This window comes from Osmia lignaria, chromosome 13 (assembly GCF_051020975.1).
Source record: "Osmia lignaria lignaria isolate PbOS001 chromosome 13, iyOsmLign1, whole genome shotgun sequence".
NCBI classification, from domain to species: domain Eukaryota; kingdom Metazoa; phylum Arthropoda; class Insecta; order Hymenoptera; family Megachilidae; genus Osmia; species Osmia lignaria.
This window is the reverse complement of record NC_135044.1, coordinates 5,210,019-5,230,719: the sequence shown is the minus strand read 5'-3', so window position 1 is coordinate 5,230,719 and position 20,701 is coordinate 5,210,019. Positions and strand designations below refer to the sequence as shown.

At 46.9% G+C, this 20,701-nt stretch overlaps 1 protein-coding gene across 7 annotated transcripts; it reads left to right on the top strand.

The window, feature by feature from the left end:
- Nucleotides 1–134: 134 nt before the first annotated feature.
- Nucleotides 135–20,688, top strand: Pkc53E (Protein C kinase 53E). 7 transcript variants are annotated; one of them, XM_034320326.2, is made up of 13 exons: nt 135–778; nt 7,199–7,230; nt 7,311–7,393; nt 8,932–9,043; nt 14,030–14,158; nt 14,795–14,948; nt 15,015–15,243; nt 15,309–15,437; nt 15,573–15,838; nt 15,941–16,142; nt 16,233–16,421; nt 16,535–16,675; nt 16,759–20,688. In XM_034320326.2, exons 1-13 carry the CDS (start codon nt 579–581, stop codon nt 16,909–16,911), a joined length of 2,019 nt encoding a protein of 672 aa, XP_034176217.1. In that variant the 5' UTR covers nt 135–578; the 3' UTR covers nt 16,912–20,688. The 7 variants fall into 7 exon arrangements, with proteins under 7 accessions (XP_034176217.1, XP_034176215.1, XP_034176216.1 ...); XM_034320324.2 differs by having other exon boundaries at nt 136–778; nt 15,306–15,437; XM_034320325.2 differs by lacking the exon at nt 8,932–9,043 and adding an exon at nt 11,493–11,601 and having other exon boundaries at nt 137–778; nt 15,306–15,437.
- Nucleotides 20,689–20,701: the final 13 nt, after the last annotated feature.

Below are 20,701 nucleotides of genomic sequence, written 5' to 3'. Positions count from 1 at the left end.
AAGGGTAGAGTGGGAAGAGGAATGGTAGCGTCGGCGGTGGAAGAGGAAGAGGTGGTGGCGAAGGAAGAGGAGGAGGAAGAGGAGAAGGAGGTAACGGAGCGACGGTCGCGACGGTGGCGAGCGAGGCCAGAGAGACGTCGTCGGTGGCCGTCGGTGAAGAGAAGGTTACCTGTCGCACGTCGTGGCGAGTTCACGTTGAACGCGAATACGTTCAAAGTACAGTTTCGTTAATCGCGTAAAACGTAAACGAACGGCTTGATTATTTTATTCACTGGTTTTTCCTGGTTTATCCGTGACATTCAGGAAATCAGGTCTGAAGGTTGGTTCGCTCGGACCGGACGGCCGACTACTCTGCTCTCCGTTTCGACTGCAGACTCGAGACTCGAGACTCGAGACTCCTGGCAGGGTCGATCGGTGTGTGCGCGCGTGCATCTTCCGATTGACGTGACAGCGGAGGAAAAGCCGCGGGCCCGTGCAGCGGGGAAGAGCGGCGCGGAAGTGTCCGAGCCGCGAACAGACTCGCGGCGGAGGTTTTCCTTTGGACCGTTTGCCCGGAGAATCGACCAGTTGAGCGCACGATGGCGGACGATCAGGAAGCAAACAACACGTGCGAGGATTCCCTCGGACCCGGCGATGCGAATACCGCATTCGCCAAGAAGCTCCGCGGAAGAAAAGGAGCCCTCAAAAAGAAGAATGTCTACATCGTCAAGAACCACAGCTTTATGCCGCGGTTCTTTAAGCAACCGACGTTCTGCAGTCATTGCAAGGACTTTATATGGTGAGCCCTTTCATCCGCTTTTATCTCGATTTCCTGACGAACATCCTTCCGTTCGCGTTCCAAGCTTGGTCCACTTTTTATTCGTGCTCCTCTCCCGCTTTCGCTTCTCTCTCTCACACACACACACACACACTCTCTCTCGTTGTCTCTCTTTCTCCCTCTCTCCCTCTATCGATTCATCCCTTCGTTTACGAGTGGAATCGAGTCGGGTCACCGTATAACCGATTTTCTATTTTCCTACTGTCGTTTCCCTTTAAAGCAAACATGCACCACCGCGGCTTACGATGTCGCGTGCATCGCAGCATCTGAAATCGTGGAAACGCGTGTATCTTTGAGATTCGCAATTGCCTCCGTTTTCATCTCCCTCTCTTCACTTCCTCTCTCTCCCTTCATCTCTCTCGTTCTCTGCACAAAGATACATAAATCCAGCGGATAGCTGCCGGTAGAGCAGCTCGAGCATCGGTTAAACGGTTCGGCCTTGAGAATACTCGCGCTTCGTCCAAATTAGAAACGACCGAATCGAGCGAGAGGTCAATCGGAGCGCGGGGTTTTCGAACGTTCTCATACGACCGGTCATCTTTCGGATGGTTGGTAAATCGGTGGTAAAAAAGAAGGGAAAGCAATTTGCGAAAGATTTCGAATCGGGCCGAGAAACGAGAGAACGCGACGCGTTTTGTCGTTGGAGATGACAATGGGAGAACGGGTGCTTCGCTCGGAAACGGTAGTTTATCGGGTGAAAAGTGTTGGCGAAGAGACACGGGTAACTCGAACGACGCCCTGACGCGTAACATTTACGTTCGCGGTACGCTCGAAACGGTTACAAGCGTTGACGCAGAATAGCGCGCGACCCAGTAACCAAACTAACTTGTTTCTCCGACATCGATTTTGCCATTCAGAATGGACGCGAGCAACAGACGTTTCCGATCCGACTCTTCTATGGCTTTTGTCGCAGCTTTCTTCGCGAGCCGCGACGGAAGGAGCGTCGTGCATTTGAAAATTTCGCGTGCAAGCAATCATAGCTACTCGCCAACAGCTTCTCGCCTCCTATCTTCGGATCGTTCCAGTTCGATGCGGTTAAGACGCCGACCGAATAATTGGGTTAAATTGCGACAAATACGGTTAAACGCGATCCCATCTCCGATCGTTCGAAACGATGCGATCGAATACGGGTCGTTTTAGTTGCTGCCCGCGTTTCGCTTTCGAGAGATCGTTCGAACGATTCGTATTCGTATCACGGAAACGCGACGATTTCTTATCTTCGAATAAAGTAATAATATCGTGGTTACCTAACGGAAGTGCAGAAGGTGTTTTGGAGGATCAAGGAGTCGAGCACGGGGCTGGTCGTTTCGTTGGCTTCTGTCGATTCGCGGATCACGTGTCCCGATCGCGACAACGTAACGCGTTTAAAACCATAAGTCGTTATCGAATTATGCGGTTTCGCCTGACGAAGTTTACTTCGAACAGCCGGTGGGCTCGTTCGAAGCCACAGTTACGACTCGCTCGTTTCATCGCAGCTTTCCTGGCGCGATACCGTAGGTAAGCGATCCAGTTTTGCCTGGAAACCGTTCGCCACGGTGCGGTGGCCCGTTTCGAATCGATGAAACTTTGAAACTCGCTCTTTTGTAACATCGTCCCGAGTAAATTTAACTGGTTTCCGCCGGCTAATCGAACGCGTAGCCGTCACGCTGATCGACTTTGTCGTTTGCTCCGTAAGCGAAATAATGGAATTAAATTGGCGAGGATCGCGTTACGCGGTCTGGAATAACGAATTTCACGTAACGTCGTCGAATTTCGAACTAGCTCGAGTCCTTCCTGCCGGAAGAGAACGCGATTCCCTTCAAATCGATTACGCAGAGAAATTTTGTCGAAAGGGCTTGGCAGGTTCCCCTTCGATAAACATTTGTCGATTCACACCCGATTACTCGGATGTGTCTCTGTTTCCGACATCGTTTGCTTCTGACAGCCCTACGAGCCTCGAGTTCCCGCCATCGAATTTCTTTTCGAAAGTCCTCTTATTCTTTTCCATTCCGCTCGAACGACGCCTTAGAATAGCAAGGAAAACTTTTCCTACTCGCGGGACCAATTATCCTCTATGAATTTCATCCAACGACTTTCGCCTCTACCGATTAAACGTTGAATTTCTATCCGACAATGTAACTGGCAACCGGAAAGGGTTATCTTCTGTGAATTATAAGCGTCGCCTCGTCGACAAGACTATTCCACGGCATCTTTCCGGTCGGCTGGAAATTCACTTACACGGCTGAGATATCGGAAGAAACTGTCTCGGGGAAATCAAACGATCTCGACGCCTGGGAACGTTCCAATTTTCCCTCTTATACGATGCTCTACTGGAAAACGTGCAGTCTTCTTTTTTCTTTTTTGTTTTTTATTACTACGGAACGAAGGGAGGATAAAAGAGAAGCAGGACGGTTACTTTTCGCGAGAAGTGCTTTCGGCACTGATTGACGGTAAGATTACGAGCGGAGGAGAAAAATATACTTTGCCGAAACCTTCGAACAACGAGACTATTATTTTTGGATCATTCGATATATTTTCGGGTGGTGGATTGCTCTCTGATCTTGTTGCTTCGTTGGCGCGATCCAAGACTCGCGTAACGAAGCGTAACATCGAATCGGTTACGAGGAAGCCTTTTGCTTCGGAGAACCCTCGTACGTACGTAACTACTCAGCGCGTTTCTCTTTTTCTTCGTCACTTTGATGAACACCTTTTACTTTCCTCGCCTCCGTTCAACTGTTCCTATTGTACCGTTCGATCCGACTCTCGATCGTTCTCGCGTTTGCGTAACTCGACCTCTATCGATACGGCAACGGATTCTGTCCTCTCTCATTGTGTAATTCATCGTGTCTACTTTGGTACAAAGTCGATATCGCGGAGGAATCGGTGAAAAATAGGAGAGGAACGAGGGTCAGTCAGGATGTTTGCGGCCGCAGTCGATCACCCTTGTTCCCACAACCCTTAACGAGATCTCAAGAAAGAGAAATAGGCATAGCAGTTTTATAGCGAGTGTATGTAATGCTACGTCTGCGTTCCGTTCGCATTCGGACGGTCGCTCAACCGGGATTGCGGATCGGATCGAAACGGATATCGGTACACGGATACCCGCGATCCTGGTCATTCCTTTGAAATTCACGGGAATCCTGTCGAGCTGATCGATCGGAGCGACGACGCGACGCGACGCTCCGCGACGCTACGTATGTGAATACATATCAGATTACGCGGAGCGTTCTCCATTCGAGCTGGACACGGATTCGGCCAATTGCCATCGGATTCTATCCGCTCCTTTCCCGACTCGTGAACCTTTTCCGTCGAACCAAAGAAACTGCAATTCGGACGGTACGATTATTCGTTACGTCCGACGAATTTTGTCATCGTAGAATCTAAAAAAGCACGTTCGGCAACGCAACGAGCGTGCTCTGGCCGAAGGCCAACGAGAACCGCCTGTTGAATTTTCCATGAAACGACCAGAATTTCTCTCACTCTTTCGCGTATCGTATTTTTTTGCAACGCAGCAAGGTACGCGAAGAAAAACAATCTTACCCTGCCCGATTATGCGCGCAACTTTTGTCCACGGTTTGTATCGAAAGCTTCGATGATTGAGAAATCTGGTCCATCGGTCAGGCGAATCGGTCCGATCGTTTTCTCGCTTAATTAGCAGAACAAAACTTTGCCTCGATGCAACCATTCATATTTTTGGCGAACGACCAATCGACCGCCTGTTGGACGCGACCACTTTAAAACTTTCCACAAACATACCCCGACTGCCGCTGCACCGATCCACCTACTAGTCTCTATTATTTTCCATCGCGATCCACAAACGAAGCGTTCGTTCGGCGACCAGCGATAAAACGGCCAGGTACTTCTCAGCTGGCAACATTCGTCGACGGGTTTCGCGCGAGTCAGCCAAGATCTCGAGCGAATCTCGAAGAAGCGAGAAATTTTTAGCGTCACAGACGCGGAGACAATAAAATCGATGAAAACGGAGAGGAAACCCAATTAGGTTGGAACAAAAGGTTTTCGTCGATGGATTCGCAGCCTCGTCGTCGACGTGGTCGCGGTCCCGGTCGGAAGGGGAAGGTTACGAGCTAGGACGCGAACCGGGAAATATCAGTCCTTTCAATATCGTCGAATCATCAGGAGAATTGCCTTAGGATTTATTGTTTCCACAATGTTTCCCGTTTTTGGTAGATACGACTGTCATATTTTCTTTTTTTTTGGTTGCATCTTTCTTTTGCTGTAGGGGCTGTCGTCGATCGATCCATTCCCCGGGCTACAGTGGAAAATCGTATTCGAGGCAGGGCAAATTTTCTCTCTCGTTGCACGTTTGCCTCCTATCGAGTTTCGCTTTGAATGCATGCATATCGGGTTAATTTTACCAGAAAAAATTGGCCCGTCCGCGCGTACGAGCCAGTTTCGTCCGTCTATCCGTCCACTCGAGCAGCTACCCTCTGCGCGTCCGTCCGTGCTGCTACCACTACGTACGCGTGTTCGATGTAAAATCAGTTTGTTCGAATATAGTAGATATATACATATAATATATAGGTTGAATTCGAAGCTGGGATCGGAACCCTCGAATCCAATAAGAGGATTACGTTCGCGCGTTATTCGAGGATCGCGTTCGAGCGGAGATACGTCACCGGGGTCGCTTTTGGCTTCGATTCAGCGGAACACGCGCGACTGGAGCGGTCGACTAATTCGACCTTAATTTTCCAAAGGGCGTTCATCGACGGCACGCGCACACCGTGCTGCGTCCGTATCGAAAATAGAAGTTATCGACTCGTTATCCCAGTTAATTTACCGCTTAAGCCGGGAACGCGAAAGGATACGAGATGCTCGCGTTTTCCCTTTCCCGATGCTGCGAATACACCGTCTAACCGAGACCCACCGTGCGTCAGATGGAAACGCGATGGAAATTTTCCCATGAAACTTTCCGCCTAACGAGAAGGAAAATATGTTCCCGAAGGGTAGCTGGAAGGGGATCACTCGGAACAAGTCCCAGCGGGATGGGTAATGCTTCGAAGGCCGCGACGAGTTTATCCCGTTCCTTGCTAACCCTCGGTGAGAACGATCCGTCCGACAAACTTTTCTCACCATCCTGCGAGATTCTCGATTCGTTGCTTCTCCGTTCGTCGAATAATTTCAACGAGTCGTACGCGATAACGTCGTCAACAATTTCCAAGCAAATTTCACGCGTTTTACCCAGCGATGAAGCTTCCTTCCCGCCGCGATACGGTCGCGCGTGTTTCCAGCCGAGGTTCGAAGCAATGTAGGCTAATCGCGGATTTCAACCCCTTCTCTCCTCTCACCCTTATCCCTTTCTTCGCCCTTTTCCCTTCCATTCCGCGTCTCGTCGCGTTCTCCACCCCCTTTCCTCTTACCTGCCGCCTATTCCCGCCTTTCTTTTCCTCTTTCTCGCCAGGCTACGTAGATAGCCGTTATCTTAAAGCGGCTGGACGGACGGGCACGTGGTGAGCAGATCGGTATCTCTCGATTTCAGCGCTCCGAGTCGATCGTAGAAAGCAATGTTCTCGATTATTGACTATCGGCTATCGAGTATCGGGTATCGGCCGCGACGCGTACTCGATCGAGCAAAGTGGACGTTGGATGGGCAGAACCTTGAAATATCGATTTGCTCGTTGGAGCTGATTTAATCGACGCGACGGTCCGGCATAAAAGCGTCGATTAAATTAGAGCCCGTAAACAAAGGTAGAGGTTGAAAATGCACTTTTGGTATCTGTACTTTTCGACCGGCACGCTTTCAAACTTTACACTTGGTCGCGCGTTAAGTTCTGCCGGTTGCTTCCGTCGATTTCGCGTCACCAAATTCTAGCACACTATTTCCAGTCGAAGTTAACTTCTGTGAGCTTTTCCTCTGAAAAAAAATTCATATTTCTCCGCTTTACTCTCGCAGATTGATTCCATCTCGTTCGAGAACGAGAACCTCGGCGAAGCGAACGTTTCACGATACGCTCGTTTCCTTGAAATTATCGGGAAACGAGACAAAAAACCTACTCCGTCGACGCTTTAGACGTTTATCGGAGGAGAGATATAAATGTCGGAGGCATGTGTCACCCGTGTTAATCTTGCGAAAATATAGAGGACGAAGGGTCCTGTCCACGTTGCGCTCGAACGAGACTTACACGGACAGCTGTAAATTGCACGTACGAAAAGGGTTTCACGTCACTAGCGTCGCGACGCTGCTACTTTCGAACGGTGCTCATGTATTTTACCCGACGTTTGGCTTCATAATTTCAAAAAACAAAATCCGTCAACTATACCAAAGTTTCGCACCCTGAAACTTGCACTTTCCTTTTTCACTCGACACGGACTTCCCGATGTTATAATATCGTTTGTTCTAAACTTTCACGACGAACTAACGCGACGGTGAAAACTTTGTTTCAGGGGGTTCGGCAAGCAGGGATACCAATGCCAAGGTAAGGCTGCGACCTGGTCGAGTTACCGCACAGGTGCGTATTCGCGCGACCACTCGGCCTGCATTTTCCATGTGTTTCAGTCTGCAGCTTTGTCGTTCACAAACGATGTCACGAGTACGTGACTTTCACGTGCCCTGGCGCTGACAAAGGAGCCGATTCGGACGTGAGTATCTCTGCTCGTATATCCGGAGCTGTTCGAACACTCGGAAAAGGTGAGCCGAGTTACACTCGGCTCGACTAACCGATCCGAACCGGGAACTCGAAAGAATTTCAACTATACACGATTCTTTCAACCTGTTCTATTTCTTTCGAGTTCTCGGATCGGATCGGTTCGAATTTCCAGTTGCTCGAATATTCGAACTTAACGGCAGCCCTTTATACAATATATATACATATGCATACGTGGGTATATATATGTATATATATACGTATCGTCACACACGATTCTTTTTGTTTATCGTTCTTTCTCGACGACAGTTTTACCGTGCCTTTCTCTCTTTCGTCCAAAGCCAAGGATCCGTCGTTCTTTCGCGATCGCGTGCTTCGCGCCGAAACGGAAAGGACCGTTTTGAGGGCCGTTCTGATCTCGATCGAGTAACCACGCGGTCGTATCGATGCTGCGAGAAAAGGAAGGAGCCGTTAAGGAAGGTCGTCATCGGGTCGATATCGAGGTCGAGCTTTCCGTCGACGAAACTCTCGGCCGGCATATACTTGTGACGCGCGATCGATCGAACGGATTTCATATTTTATCCGTTTCGTGGTAGAATTTTTCCGACCGAGAGGGATGATCCTTGGCTGGAGGAAACAGGGAAAGAACACCCCGGGGCTAAGAGCTATATACATTTTTCCACGTGTTCTCGCACCGCGCACGATTGGCCTAAGCGTTTTCTGCGCTTCGTTTAACCACGCTTGTAACACGGGATAATTATGGGGTCGAACTGAAAGAGATTATTCGTTGAGCGAAATCGTTGCAACGGGATCAACGTTGCCGACTCGGATCTCGAGATTTATCAGGAACACCGTTCGATGAGAAACGGGAATCGCGAATCGTGCGGTTCGGACGAGTCGGGAACGTTCGTTCCCGTGTATACGCGGAATCGAACTGGTTTTTTATTTAATTTTGGGAATTCCGACTAAAACGATCAATGTCCTAGCGTCTTCCTTGGCCCTGGTGCTGATTTCCTCGTGCTTCTGTGCTTCGAAGATATGACTATTTCTCGACGATCCTCTAACCGTATATCCTTGCCCACCATTCGATCGCGCGTCGACTTTGCCGATTTCGCGTCGTTCCAGGAGACGTCGATCGATTCAACTCGAAGCACGTCCGGGCGTCGATTATATCGCTACTAACGAACTACGCGAGAGAAGGTAATAATCGAGTTGCCGCGCTTCTCTGTATTCGAAAAGCCGATCGAGCACACCTACCGAGCCTAACGAAATTCACGTAGACAATTTCGTTAAAAGTAGAGAACTTTTGTCTCTGGAATTTTGTCCGCGCTCAACCAGCCAACTATCGCACAAATGAGATACGTTTCGAAAAGTTGGCGTTCTCCGAATTTCAAATCGAAGGTTTCGCATTCGACGGGAAATTGGTCGACGTCGATCGATCCTTGATCCAACGATCAATTCCTGATCACGATCCCCGCGCCATCACCCGACAGTCTGCGTGTGTGTGCACGGTGTAATGGTGTAATAACGCAGGACACGCGGACGAAGCACCAGTTCAAGCAAAACACCTACAACAGCCCCACGTTCTGTGACCACTGCGGTAGTCTTCTGTATGGTGTCATCCACCAGGGCATGAAGTGCCAAGGTATCATTATTAAAACCAAAGAAAATGGAAAGAATTAAACGAGAACACGCAACCAGTCACACGCACACAGACACACGAAAAAGAAATATATATATATATATATCAAAGGACACACAGACACTATCGCACATTGGTACCAATCGTACATTATCTTTTTCTTTCTTTGGCCCATACAGTTTGTTCGTGGTGTTGCTTTGTCTCTTCGTCTTGTTCCACTAATCTTCGTCTTCTATTAATCTTGTTCTCCTTTATCTTCTTCTTCTTATTTACTTTCTTCTAACTTCTCCAAATTCTCCTCTTCCTTCTGTTTGTATATATACACACACTGTTTCGCAAAGCTTGCCTCTCGCCAGAAATACAAAAAAAAACGAAGAAAGGGAAGGATAAAGATTAGATGATAAAGATTGCGCGTGCACGAGGGATGGTGGTGAATCTCGCAAGTACGAACGAGATGAACGGGTCGGGTTATCTCCCGAACAAAGAAAGAAGAATTTCCTCGACTTTGACTCGTATCGTACTTTCGAATTAATCCGCGAGTCCGCACGAATCGCGTTCGTGGCAAGCTTCTCCCTTTTCATCCTCGTTTCTCTCTCTAAATGTGTACTTACATGTTTCGCGGCGGTACAAATCGATCTTTTCTCGAACATCCGGTCGAATAAAGAAAAAGAGAAGAAGCGAGCGAGATCGAATCTCTCCTTCGTTTCTTCTCTTCGTATTGTACCCGTGTTTTCTCTTCTCTCGCTTTTATAACACGACCGCGATCAAGAAAATCTAGCGATGGGACCTAGCGATAAATAGAAAAGAAAATAAATAAAGTTTCATCGGAAAATTCAGCTTTCGAAGCTTGCACGGCGATACTTCCATCGCTAGAAGGCTATCTAACTTCTCTCGTCTCTTCATTTTTCTCGAGTTTGACGTGTGCGCGTGAAACGTTTTCCTCTTGTTCACACGTTTGAAACCTCTTCTCCTCGATTTTACCTTTTACATCGTGTGTGCACAAATGAACACGCGTCGTCACCTCGATGTTCGCGTAGTCGCGTTCACGATACACACATAACTTGGCTTGGCCTCTGGATAACGATGCTTGAGTTGTGTTTTGTCTTTTTTTTTTTTTCTTTCTGCATTCTCTTTGTTAGAATACACGGTGTTTTCTCAAGTAGTCGTTAAAAGTTCCTCCGACAGGGACGCGTTAGACGAGTTGACTAAAGTTTGCCGATCTCGCGATCGCATATACGAAACGTTCGATTGCATGTTGAAGACGTCTTTCGAGCATAGATTCGATCGTAGAAGAGAATTTAGTTGAGAAAAGCACGACAAGTATCGATACGCGATAGAAAGGATACGCTTCGACGCGATCAATCGAGTTGCAAACGATCTCCTTGTAAATAGACACTACCGTTTTCTCTCTTTGTACAGTTTGTCTGTGTACCTTGTGTTACTCAGCTTCTGCGTGTCTATATCGGCTAATCTGTCCCGCACTCTTTACACTTTCTTCTTTGATTCTTCATTATTTTTTTTTTCCTATATGTACTTTGCGTGACGCGTAACTCGAGTCGATTGTGTGATCCTTTCTCGTCGAGATATCAGACGTTCGGTCGCGTACGGATAATTAAAAGCGGAGCGTCGCGAACGAGCTTGAAAGCCGGATGAAAATTAGGCGACGAAACGCGTAGTCGAGAGGAGAAAAAAGAAGCTGAAAGTAGCGCGAGCTGAAAAAAGAACGGCGTGGAAATTAATTAAACCCCTGGAGGAATCTCGAGGTTGGAAAATTGAAACGAAAGAACGCGTCCGAAGTAACGCCTAATTTGCTCCTGCTTCTCTCGTCTCTTCTTTTTTTTTCCTCTCTTCGTTTCTCTGGTCGTCGCGACCCGCGTCTCCCGGTTTCACCATTCTTACCCTTTAATCGTGTTTCGCGAGCAGGTCTTCTGAGGAGGAATAGAAGCTAAGAATCGAGAGAACGGGGTCGCGTCGAATTCAATTTCGACAGGAAAGCGCGAGTTTAACGGGTTCCATGGGAACGGCCTATCCTTTCGCTGTAAAGTAGGTTTACTCGCGGAACACGAGTTCTCTTCCGTTTCCGGCTGAGAATCGAGGGACGACAACCTTTCCTTCGAGAACGTCCCTTTTTTCTCCGACTTTATTCCTACATCGAATATCGCGAACCGCGATCTTTGAACGGAGCTTAAGGTCGTCGGATCAGCCTGGAATATCGAAACTTCAGTCTTCTTCCCTTTTTTACGCAAAGCACAAAGTTAGCACGATTTCTAGGAGCGTGTTCATCTTCTCGATTCATCGCCCGATCGCGATTAGAAAGATTATTCTTACAGCAAATCGTAGGAGAGAGATACGTTTTCGTCATTCGATAGGCGCATCGACTCGTTTCTCGAAAAAAATCATCAGAACACAATGAAGGACCGGGCATCCCCGGACCGTTGTTTCTTGTTCCCAGATGAGCACCGCACACAAATGGGATGTTTTCACGTACCTGACGCCAACCTTCTGCGACCACTGCGGCTCGATGCTTCACGGTATCTCGCATCAGGGACTTAAATGTTCAGGTAGTTAACCAAGCATTAACCCTTTCACGATTACGAAACGCGTACCTGGGTCCTACAATACTCGAAAACGCTCGCTGTGGACTAAGGCGTATTCGAAACTTTCTAAAAGACCGTACGGTTTCAACCAAATAATCCGGGCATAGTTTTCAAAGCGTAAAGTATTTGGTCCACAGCGTAGGCGCGCCGCCAAGTATCGAGGGCTGAAAGGGTTAAAATGAAAGAAAGCGAAAAGACAAGAAAAGAAAAAGAAACGAAACAAAACAAAACGAAAGAAAACGAAATGATTTCGCGAGCGGCTAAGTTTTTCGCACGCGTTTGCCCTCTCGTAGACGGCCCGTCGGAAACAGGAGTTCGCGATCGTCTAGATTCGAGTGGAAAAGGGTAACCCGGTTTCGATGTTATGCAGTCGAAAACGTTCACCCTACGCATAATACTCGGCTTTCTATCGATTGGAAATTCAATTCGGTTCCCTTTCCCGTTCTATCAGCTTGAAAATGCTGCAGGCTCGAATCGAAGACGATACCCGTCGTAGATCACCGGCTAGCTCTATCCACGATTCACAGAGGGTATATCTTTCACTCCCGCCAGACCAGATCGAAACTCTTCTATAGCGTTTTAGTACTTGTCCCACGAGCAAAGTCGAATCGTTTGTCCCCTGTATCGAGAGTACCTACATCGCACTGCCTTTCGACTTTGTAATCTCCTATTCCCTCCAACGGATCATCCTTTATCCCCGTTATTTCGCCTTCGCAAGCTTGACTAGTCTCGTAGAAACTTGCGACCACCGACGAGACGTCGTTAAACTACAGGCCTTCCTCGTTATTCTTTCAAAGTTTCCGGCTTTACCTCCTATCGACTCGAGCTGCTCCTTCGTAAACTTACGTGTTACTTAGCTTTTGCGAAACGACCATACCGGCGCGGAGTTTGATCATCCGTAGAACCGTGAACGAGTCACGATCTCCTGTCACGAAGCAACAACGGTCTCTCGCCGATCGATACAGTTTCCGTGGACGTAAAGATCGATGCGATACTTTAGCAAATTATCAACGTTTTTCGCATGAATACCTGTTTCTCCCTATCGAATATACATACTCCCTTAACCGCCTGGTTGCAAGATACACGTTACAGTTATTGCTCATTGTTTGGTTCGACGGTCGCCGGTTACGCTGCACACCTTTTCCCGTTTGTTGTACGTTTTTTTGTCAAATCGTTTTGGTCCGTTTCGAAGGAGAACGTTTGGATTTTCCGCCTCTTAGCTATACCCGCTTGCTCATCACCCACACTCCGTTTGCTCTTTGCCCATTTTGACCGCACCCTCGCAGATACTCTATCTCTTATCTTGTACATACCCTAAGTAGAACACATTATTTTTTTCTTCTTTTTTTTATTTTTGCAACGTTGTGTATATATATATATATAGATATCTACGATAGCTGTGTGTTCGCGAGTTCGCAGATCCAAACGGTACACGCGATACACTCTTGTTGTCCTCGTGCATGCTGATAGTTGTGTCGTACACGTATTGTATATAGACGTAGATTAGCCTTCTATTATTTAATTACCGGGTGAACGTAATATTTTCCTCGTTTTGCCAGAGATTCTTTAGTTTCTTACCGATTCGCCTTACTCGCGGATAGATCAGTTCGCAACGCTGCGTTTTACGTTATCGCTGAAAATTATTGCAACTTGCGCGAATCTAATAAGTTTTTCGTTGACGGTCGCGTTAGATGATCGATGGTGTTCTTTTGATCGTAGTTTCTCCTAGCTTCTCGTAGTTGTACGTTATCTAGTCGTAATTAGACGCCGCTTTTCGTTTATTTCGACTTCCGCAATCACGAGAATTACGAGAGGTGTTATCGATCGATCCGAAGCCTTACGCTTTGAAAGGGGAACGGAAGTAAAGAGGAAGTTGGAGGCGCGAAATCGGATCAGCGAAGGATCGCGGTAACCTTCTCGTGATTTGAACAAGAATTTCTGATTATTTTGCGATTCAAGCACGAACCCTTCGTCGTCCGTGCATGATTTTCAAACGATTTGTTCGTCGAGTCTCGCGCGCGTGTCCACTCTCGACTGCAGCCGCGACTGACGGCGAATTTTCGCGGGGTTTTGTCGCCGGAATATGAACGGGCGTGAGCTACGTTTCGAAGGATCGAACGAGGGAAATAGGCAGACGGTCGACAGCTGCAGTTTCGATAGCGAACGAAACGCGCGATGGACCGCGCTTATCCTGCACCTCGCTGCTCGAATCAACATTTTTTGATGAAAAGAGATTGGAAAGAAAAGAAAAGAAAAGAAAAGAAAAGAAAAGAAAAGAGAAAAGAATGCCGAGTATATAGTAATCTAAATCGAAGTGGCGTTTCGGCTAAAACGTAAACGTACCACAGAATGTCGAACGATGACGATAATCGATGATGATCTAATGACCTAGCATGCGACATGAACGTACACAAACGATGCGAGGAGAGCGTGCCGAATCTCTGTGGATGCGACCATACCGAAAGACGCGGTCGTATGTTCTTGCACATCAGCTGTTCCGGAAACAAGCTCATCGTCGAAGGTAGGTGTTTTTCTCGGCTTCCTTCTGGATCACTGTATATTGCCCCTTTAAATGGCCACTCGATCTCGTTAGAGCTCGAGTTGGGTCACTTGGAGAGGTAATACCGGAAGAAGAAGGAAAGCATTGTCGTTGGCATAGAAACGGAGAAAGCGCTCGTTATCGGAAAGTATCGAAAGTTGTCGGGTATTTAACGAGAGAAGGAATAAAAGGTAACGATTAGGAAGATTCATGAAAATTACAGTCAACACGGAAGTGTCGTAACAGTCGAAAAGCGTGGTTACAAGCTAGAAAGCAGGTTATTTATAGCCGGTGGTAATTCCGTATATACTGTAAGCTTTCCGACTCGATCGAGCGTGCACGAAACGCGTTTACAGTTTGTAAACGGATATTTAGTTCGTTCCGCACTTTCCCGCGACGATTGCTATTAAAAATATCCTTCGATCGATTTATCGACGGTTCCGTTAAACAGCTGTTGAAGCGATTATTATATCGTAGAGAAGATACTTTGACGAGCAGATCAGTCAATTAAATAGGGATTTTAAAGAAACGTCGAAAGACTATGACGGATCGAATCGAGTGTTCTCCGTTTCTTTGCTCGCGAACGAACGCTGTTTGACCGTTGCCGGCCGATTGCAGTGAAACAAGGCCGAAATCTGATTCCGATGGATCCGAATGGCTTGTCGGATCCCTACGTGAAGCTGAAATTAATCCCAGATTCGGACAACGTGAAGAAGAAAACGAAGACGATCAAGTCTTCGTTGAATCCCGAATGGAACGAGACGATCACATTGTAAGTGTCTCCAGGTATTTCGACGGATCGACGAGAATGAGAAACGACGAGGATTTCTGATTTCAGCGATCTGAAGCCCGAGGACAAGGACAGGCGACTGTTGATCGAAGTTTGGGACTGGGATCGAACGTCGAGAAACGATTTCATGGGCTCTCTTTCCTTCGGTATATCGGAACTTATCAAAGCGCCCGCCAGCGGCTGGTTCAAACTGCTCACGCAAGAAGAAGGAGAATATTACAATGTACCTGTACCGGAAGAGGGGGTGGATCTTGCCGAGTTGAAAGTGAAAATGCGAGTACGTTTGCATCGAACGATTCTACGTGATTAACATTCCCTTTGACAAACTTTTGTTCGTAGAAGACCTCGGTGACAAAGAAATCCACGTCGACCCACGACAAGGAAGTGCCACACAACATGGGCAAGAGCGACTTGATCAGGGCGAGCGACTTCAACTTCCTCACGGTCCTCGGCAAGGGCAGCTTTGGAAAAGTCAGTTATCCTTCCGCGGCTGGCTAATAAATAACGGAATCCCTTTTCTCTTTCTCTTCGTTATTTACTAGCCAGAATTAGCGCGCTAATACGTTAATCGGTAGGATCGCGTTAATTGCGAGGATCGAATTAAAGGTGATGCTGGCGGAGAGGAAAGGCACGGACGAGTTGTACGCGATCAAGATCTTGAAGAAGGACATCATCATCCAGGACGACGACGTGGAGTGCACGATGGTCGAGAAACGCGTTCTAGCGTTGTCCACCAAACCGCCGTTCTTCGTGCAACTGCACTCCTGTTTCCAAACCATGGACCGGCTTTACTTCGTCATGGAGTACGTGAACGGCGGGGATTTGATGTATCAGATACAGCAGTGCGGCAAATTCAAGGAACCGGTGGCAGTGTGAGTTTCCTCGCTTCCTCGATCCGTCGTAACACAAGTTTCTCGCCAGTCGTGAAACGGCATTCCGCGATACGTAAAGAGTTTTCTTTCCCCGCCCTGTAGATTTTACGCGTCCGAAATAGCGATCGGTCTTTTCTTCCTTCACGGCCGAGGTATCATCTATCGAGATCTGAAGTTGGACAACGTTTTGCTGGATCACGACGGTCACATCAAGATCGCGGACTTCGGAATGTGCAAGGAAGGCATCAACGGTGACAAAACTACGAAAACCTTTTGCGGAACACCCGACTACATCGCCCCCGAAGTAAGTCTCCGATTCCCTCGACGACCAATCTTTCGGTGATTGAACGCGTGTACAACAGGTGTTTGGTATCGATTCCCTCGCTCTTTGCAGATTATATTGTACCAACCGTACGGTAAGTCGGTCGACTGGTGGGCGTACGGCGTGTTGTTGTACGAAATGTTGGTCGGACAACCTCCGTTCGACGGAGAGTACGAGGAGGAGCTGTTTGCCGCCATTACCGATCACAACGTCAGTTATCCGAAGAGTTTGTCGAAGGAGGCGAAAGAAATTTGTAAAGCGGTAAGCGTTCTTTTAGCCTTCAAGGTATTTCGGGCGAAAGAAAGTGGATTCGTTTAACGCCTGTTTACGAGTTAAGGCGAAAGGCGATAACCATCTTGTTTTCGTGCTTTCAGTTTCTCACGAAGAATCCGCTGAAACGACTCGGCTGTGGACTCCGAGGCGAGGAAGACGTACGTGGTCACGCGTTTTTCCGACGAATCGACTGGGAAAAGATTGAAAATCGCGAGGTGCAACCACCGTTCAAGCCAAAGATCGTGAGTATCGGCTAGCGAAGATGGTGGATAGAGAAAGAAACAGGTATCTACTCTAACAATACTTTTCCTCTGTTGTTCGACAGAAACATCGTAAGGATGTGAGTAACTTCGACAAACAATTCACCTCGGAGAACACGGATTTAACGCCGACGGACAAGTTGTTTATGATGAACCTGGACCAAACAGAGTTCATGGGTTTCTCGTTTCTCAATCCAGAATTCGTGCAACACGTTTAAATCGATATCTCCTCGTCCGCTAGTTGTAACCTCTTCACAACACCTATTTTCTCTTTTTCTCTCTAATTCCATTTCCTGGTGTTCATCTTCCGACTCTTCACTACTCAGGGCTTTCACCGTCATCTCCATTCTCCTCTCTATTTCTCTTCCGTCCTAAATCTCTTCTTTAATTTCCCTCGTTCTCCTCGTTTTCAGAGTTGTTATCGTTACAGAAACGTTCGTCGTAGTTGATATAAAACGTAATATAAAACTTCTCTTTTATCCCGTCCGAGGGGACTCGGACGGTCTTCAAGGTGTTTTTAACGAAAAAGAAAAAAGGAAAAAAAAAAAAATACTACCATGCTCGCTCGTTGACGCGTACGATTACGGTACCAGTTACATAAAATATATTAGCGCGAATCGGCGTCGATGGATTCGTTGAGCGAATCCTTCTCTTACTTAAACGCGGCGAGGCGGCGAGGAAAGAAGAAAGACGATAAACCGCGAACGATCGCGATTAAAAAACCTCGTGCTTCCTCCTGCGGTTAGGTCGACCCGATAAACTTTCGTATTGCTCTCCTCCTTCTCCGCGTACATTATTATTATTATTCCTATTACCACCAATGTTGTTATTATTATCCGTTTATTTCAGTAGATTCTACTGTCGCCTTCCAAATGAACATATTGTTGTTATTATTATTATTATTATTATTATCATCATACGACTACGTATACATACTATATAAAACATTATAAGGATATTACACGTTACGCGTTGTAAATTTCTATTTGCATTTCGTTAACGTTCCACTTCTTGTCGATTTAAAGAATCTCGTAAGTAGTCGAAATACATTAGGTAGTTACGTCGAGTCCTTGAATTCTATCGTCTTACGAGACGGATTGAAATCGATCAGCGATGCGAACGTTATCGTATCGTATCGGCGTAACGTAAATTTACACCCTTCACACAGGTCACACGTACGTATACATACAGCAACATACATATACACGTACAGGGAATTATAACCGATCGATACAATCGAAGCACGAATATGGAGTACCTTTTTTGAGAGAGGTCGATTCGTCTGCTCCGACGTTACGTGCTCGATAAATTTCGTGTCGATAATAAAATTAACGACTAACATATAATAATTAACGAAGTGCGAGGCGAGGATAGATCGAGTCGTTGACGACTGTTACGGGTAATTCGGTGCTGGCGGGCAAGTGATCACCGCCCTAGACGTTGAAAACGTTGGACGAATAACGACCAACGTGCCTTTTATCTCTTCGTTCGATCGTTTGCCGGCAAGTTTGCGTTACTCGTTCATCGTTGAATCGTTCCAGTCGATCCGATCGTTCAGCGATCGAAGCTTGACGATCGCGCGACGCTTGGTCGTTTCGTTTCCGACGCGTTCACAGCTCGCGAAATCAGAATAGCCCGCTCCGCTTCCTCTTCGAGCCCCGAGACTGTGGAAGGGCAACGCCTCGGTACTTCCTGAAGAAAAAAAAAAGCTCTTTTCGTGCCTGAAATCCTCGCATTCGGTGATATACGCTTTTTTTATCGGGCCCGTATCGGCTCGCGTTATCGAGGACGAGAACGAGACCGAGAACGATCGAGCCCAATGAAATTGGTAAAACCTCCGTGAAACTTCGAATGGGATAAGCTTTCGACCGAACGCAAAAGAAAAAAGGCGAGAATCTTGAATTTTCGCTCGATCCCCGCCGCGAACCGTTTTCCTCCTCGATTTCTCTGTTTTCGGTCGGCTTGCTTGCCGACGCTCGATCGTAGGGTTAATTACCTGTCGATATAAACTGCGCGTAATGTGTCGTAGAGGTAGGTGATCGGCTCGCGTCGACCTGGACGGTTAGGTGGGTGTCTTGTTTTTTATACGCTTCGCGTTGGCAATTCGGCAAGCGACCAGCGAATACGTTCGACCACGGAGGCCGAGGTAAAAGGAAACGACGACAATCTTCCAGGTTACAAAGATATCGCTCCTTATACCTTTCTTATCCATTCGTTTTCACTTGAAAATCTAGAGTAAAGAGCACGAGAGAGATCGATCGAGTAGAGGTCCACAGCGATACCGTTGTACTCGTAAGAGGGTTCGAATCGTATTTCCTCCATTACCATCGACCATCCCCGATCGTCCAGTAACGGAAAGACACGAGTTTGCGAGTATATCGAACAAATCGAATACATATGAGTTACGTCTGAATTAAGCGCGTTCCAAAATAAATAAGTAAATATCGTAGTTCTCGTAGTTCTCGCCCCCTTATTCAGCGGGTGGATCCAATCTTGTTCTTCGATCGGGCGAAATTACGTAGTCTCGTCGATGCGATGCTTCGCTCTTATCCGCCACCTCGTTTACGGTCCAACCTCCGTTCAACGGCTGGTGTAACAATCATTAACGTATACGGTGGTTCCAGGAGCGTGGCTCGTTCAACGCCAATTTATCGATATGTCCAAAATAACCCTCGCGCAATTTCTGCTCTGGTTCGAATCAGCGACGCGTTCCAGAGTTTCCTTTAGATCCTAAATGTTCTAGCGCGAGACTACGTAACCTGTGCTCGAGATCTATTTTTGTACCAAAAAAATTAGAGAAAAAGAAATTGAAAAAAAAAAAATTGATGGAAGAAGAAAGGAAGGAAGGAAGGACACGAAGAAAAGAGATTCGACATGGAATCGACCGCGTAAACGCGTAGGCGATGATTCTTCTTTTTCTTCTTCTTCCTCTACTTTCTGCTCTATCGTCTACTCGTGATCGAGTAGGTGAGACACACTTTTTCTCGTCACCGTGCCGCGTGACACCTTTCGTAGCGTTCTCTTCAGCTTCTACACGATTCGAATCGAACGTTGCGAAACGAGGTACCGCGCGTAAGGATGATCGAACAAAGGCTTGACGCGTGTACGTTGGAGGAACCGTCGATCGTCGCTAACGAACGATCTCGAGGGAAAATAATAAGATAGCGACAGTTGCCTCGAAGACGATGGAAAACGCGTGGTTCGGTGATCGAACACCCTTCGACTCGATTCCATTCGTATCATCGCGAATGCGTAGATCGATCCGCGGCTTGCTCGATCGCTCGAACCCTCGTTTCACGGATGATTATAGAAAAATATCAAATAAGTGAGAGTTGATTTTACAAGAATTGTGTCGTCTTGTTTCTTAATAGAGACACACAGAACCGATACCTCTGTCAATGGACCGTTCGATATAGGCATTGATATCTCTGGGTCTCTATTTTTTTCTTTCACTTTCTCTCTATCTCCTCTCTCTATTTCATTCTCGATCTTTCCATTGATATCTATCTTTCTCTGTCTTTGTCTCCGCTCCTTTAGGTTTCTCATCTATCGACTTCTTTGCTTTCCCATTGATTTTTTTTTTCCACGATCGTTTACCATTCGTTCCTTTTACCTTTCGCGTTTTTTGCTCTCTTCTCCTTTGGTATGTCCGTTTTATCCGTCACGGTCTGTCCATCATTTCTCGTTGGACTTTCTTTTCAAAGGTAAGGGGTAGAGAACGGTACAGTTTATGCAGTTTTCGACATGGTCGCGACGAACAGGCACACTCGTTTACCGCCACTTTGCTTTTTCAAACAATTTTTCGTTAAACGATCCAAGGGTAAGAATAGCGAAACAGCTTTCTCAAAGCTCGTTTCAGAATCATTTAGATAATCATTCTATTTTCTAGTTTTGTTACGTTGCTTGGTGCGAAGTCTGCTTGTTCGATCGCGTAAAAATTCCTATTCACAAATATAAGAAGAAAAGAAAGAGGAAAAAAAAAAAAATAAATGAAAGATATTGGAACCC

Bases quoted from the DNA above. Each gene is read 5' to 3' on its own strand.
- Pkc53E (XM_034320324.2), top strand. From the start codon at position 579: ATGGCGGACGATCAGGAAGCAAACAACACGTGCGAGGATTCCCTCGGA. The intron at 779-7,198 runs GTGAGCCCTTTC...ACTTTGTTTCAG, and splicing joins CATTGCAAGGACTTTATATG to GGGGTTCGGCAAGCAGGGAT. The intron at 15,438-15,572 runs GTCAGTTATCCT...ATCGAATTAAAG, and splicing joins GCAAGGGCAGCTTTGGAAAA to GTGATGCTGGCGGAGAGGAA.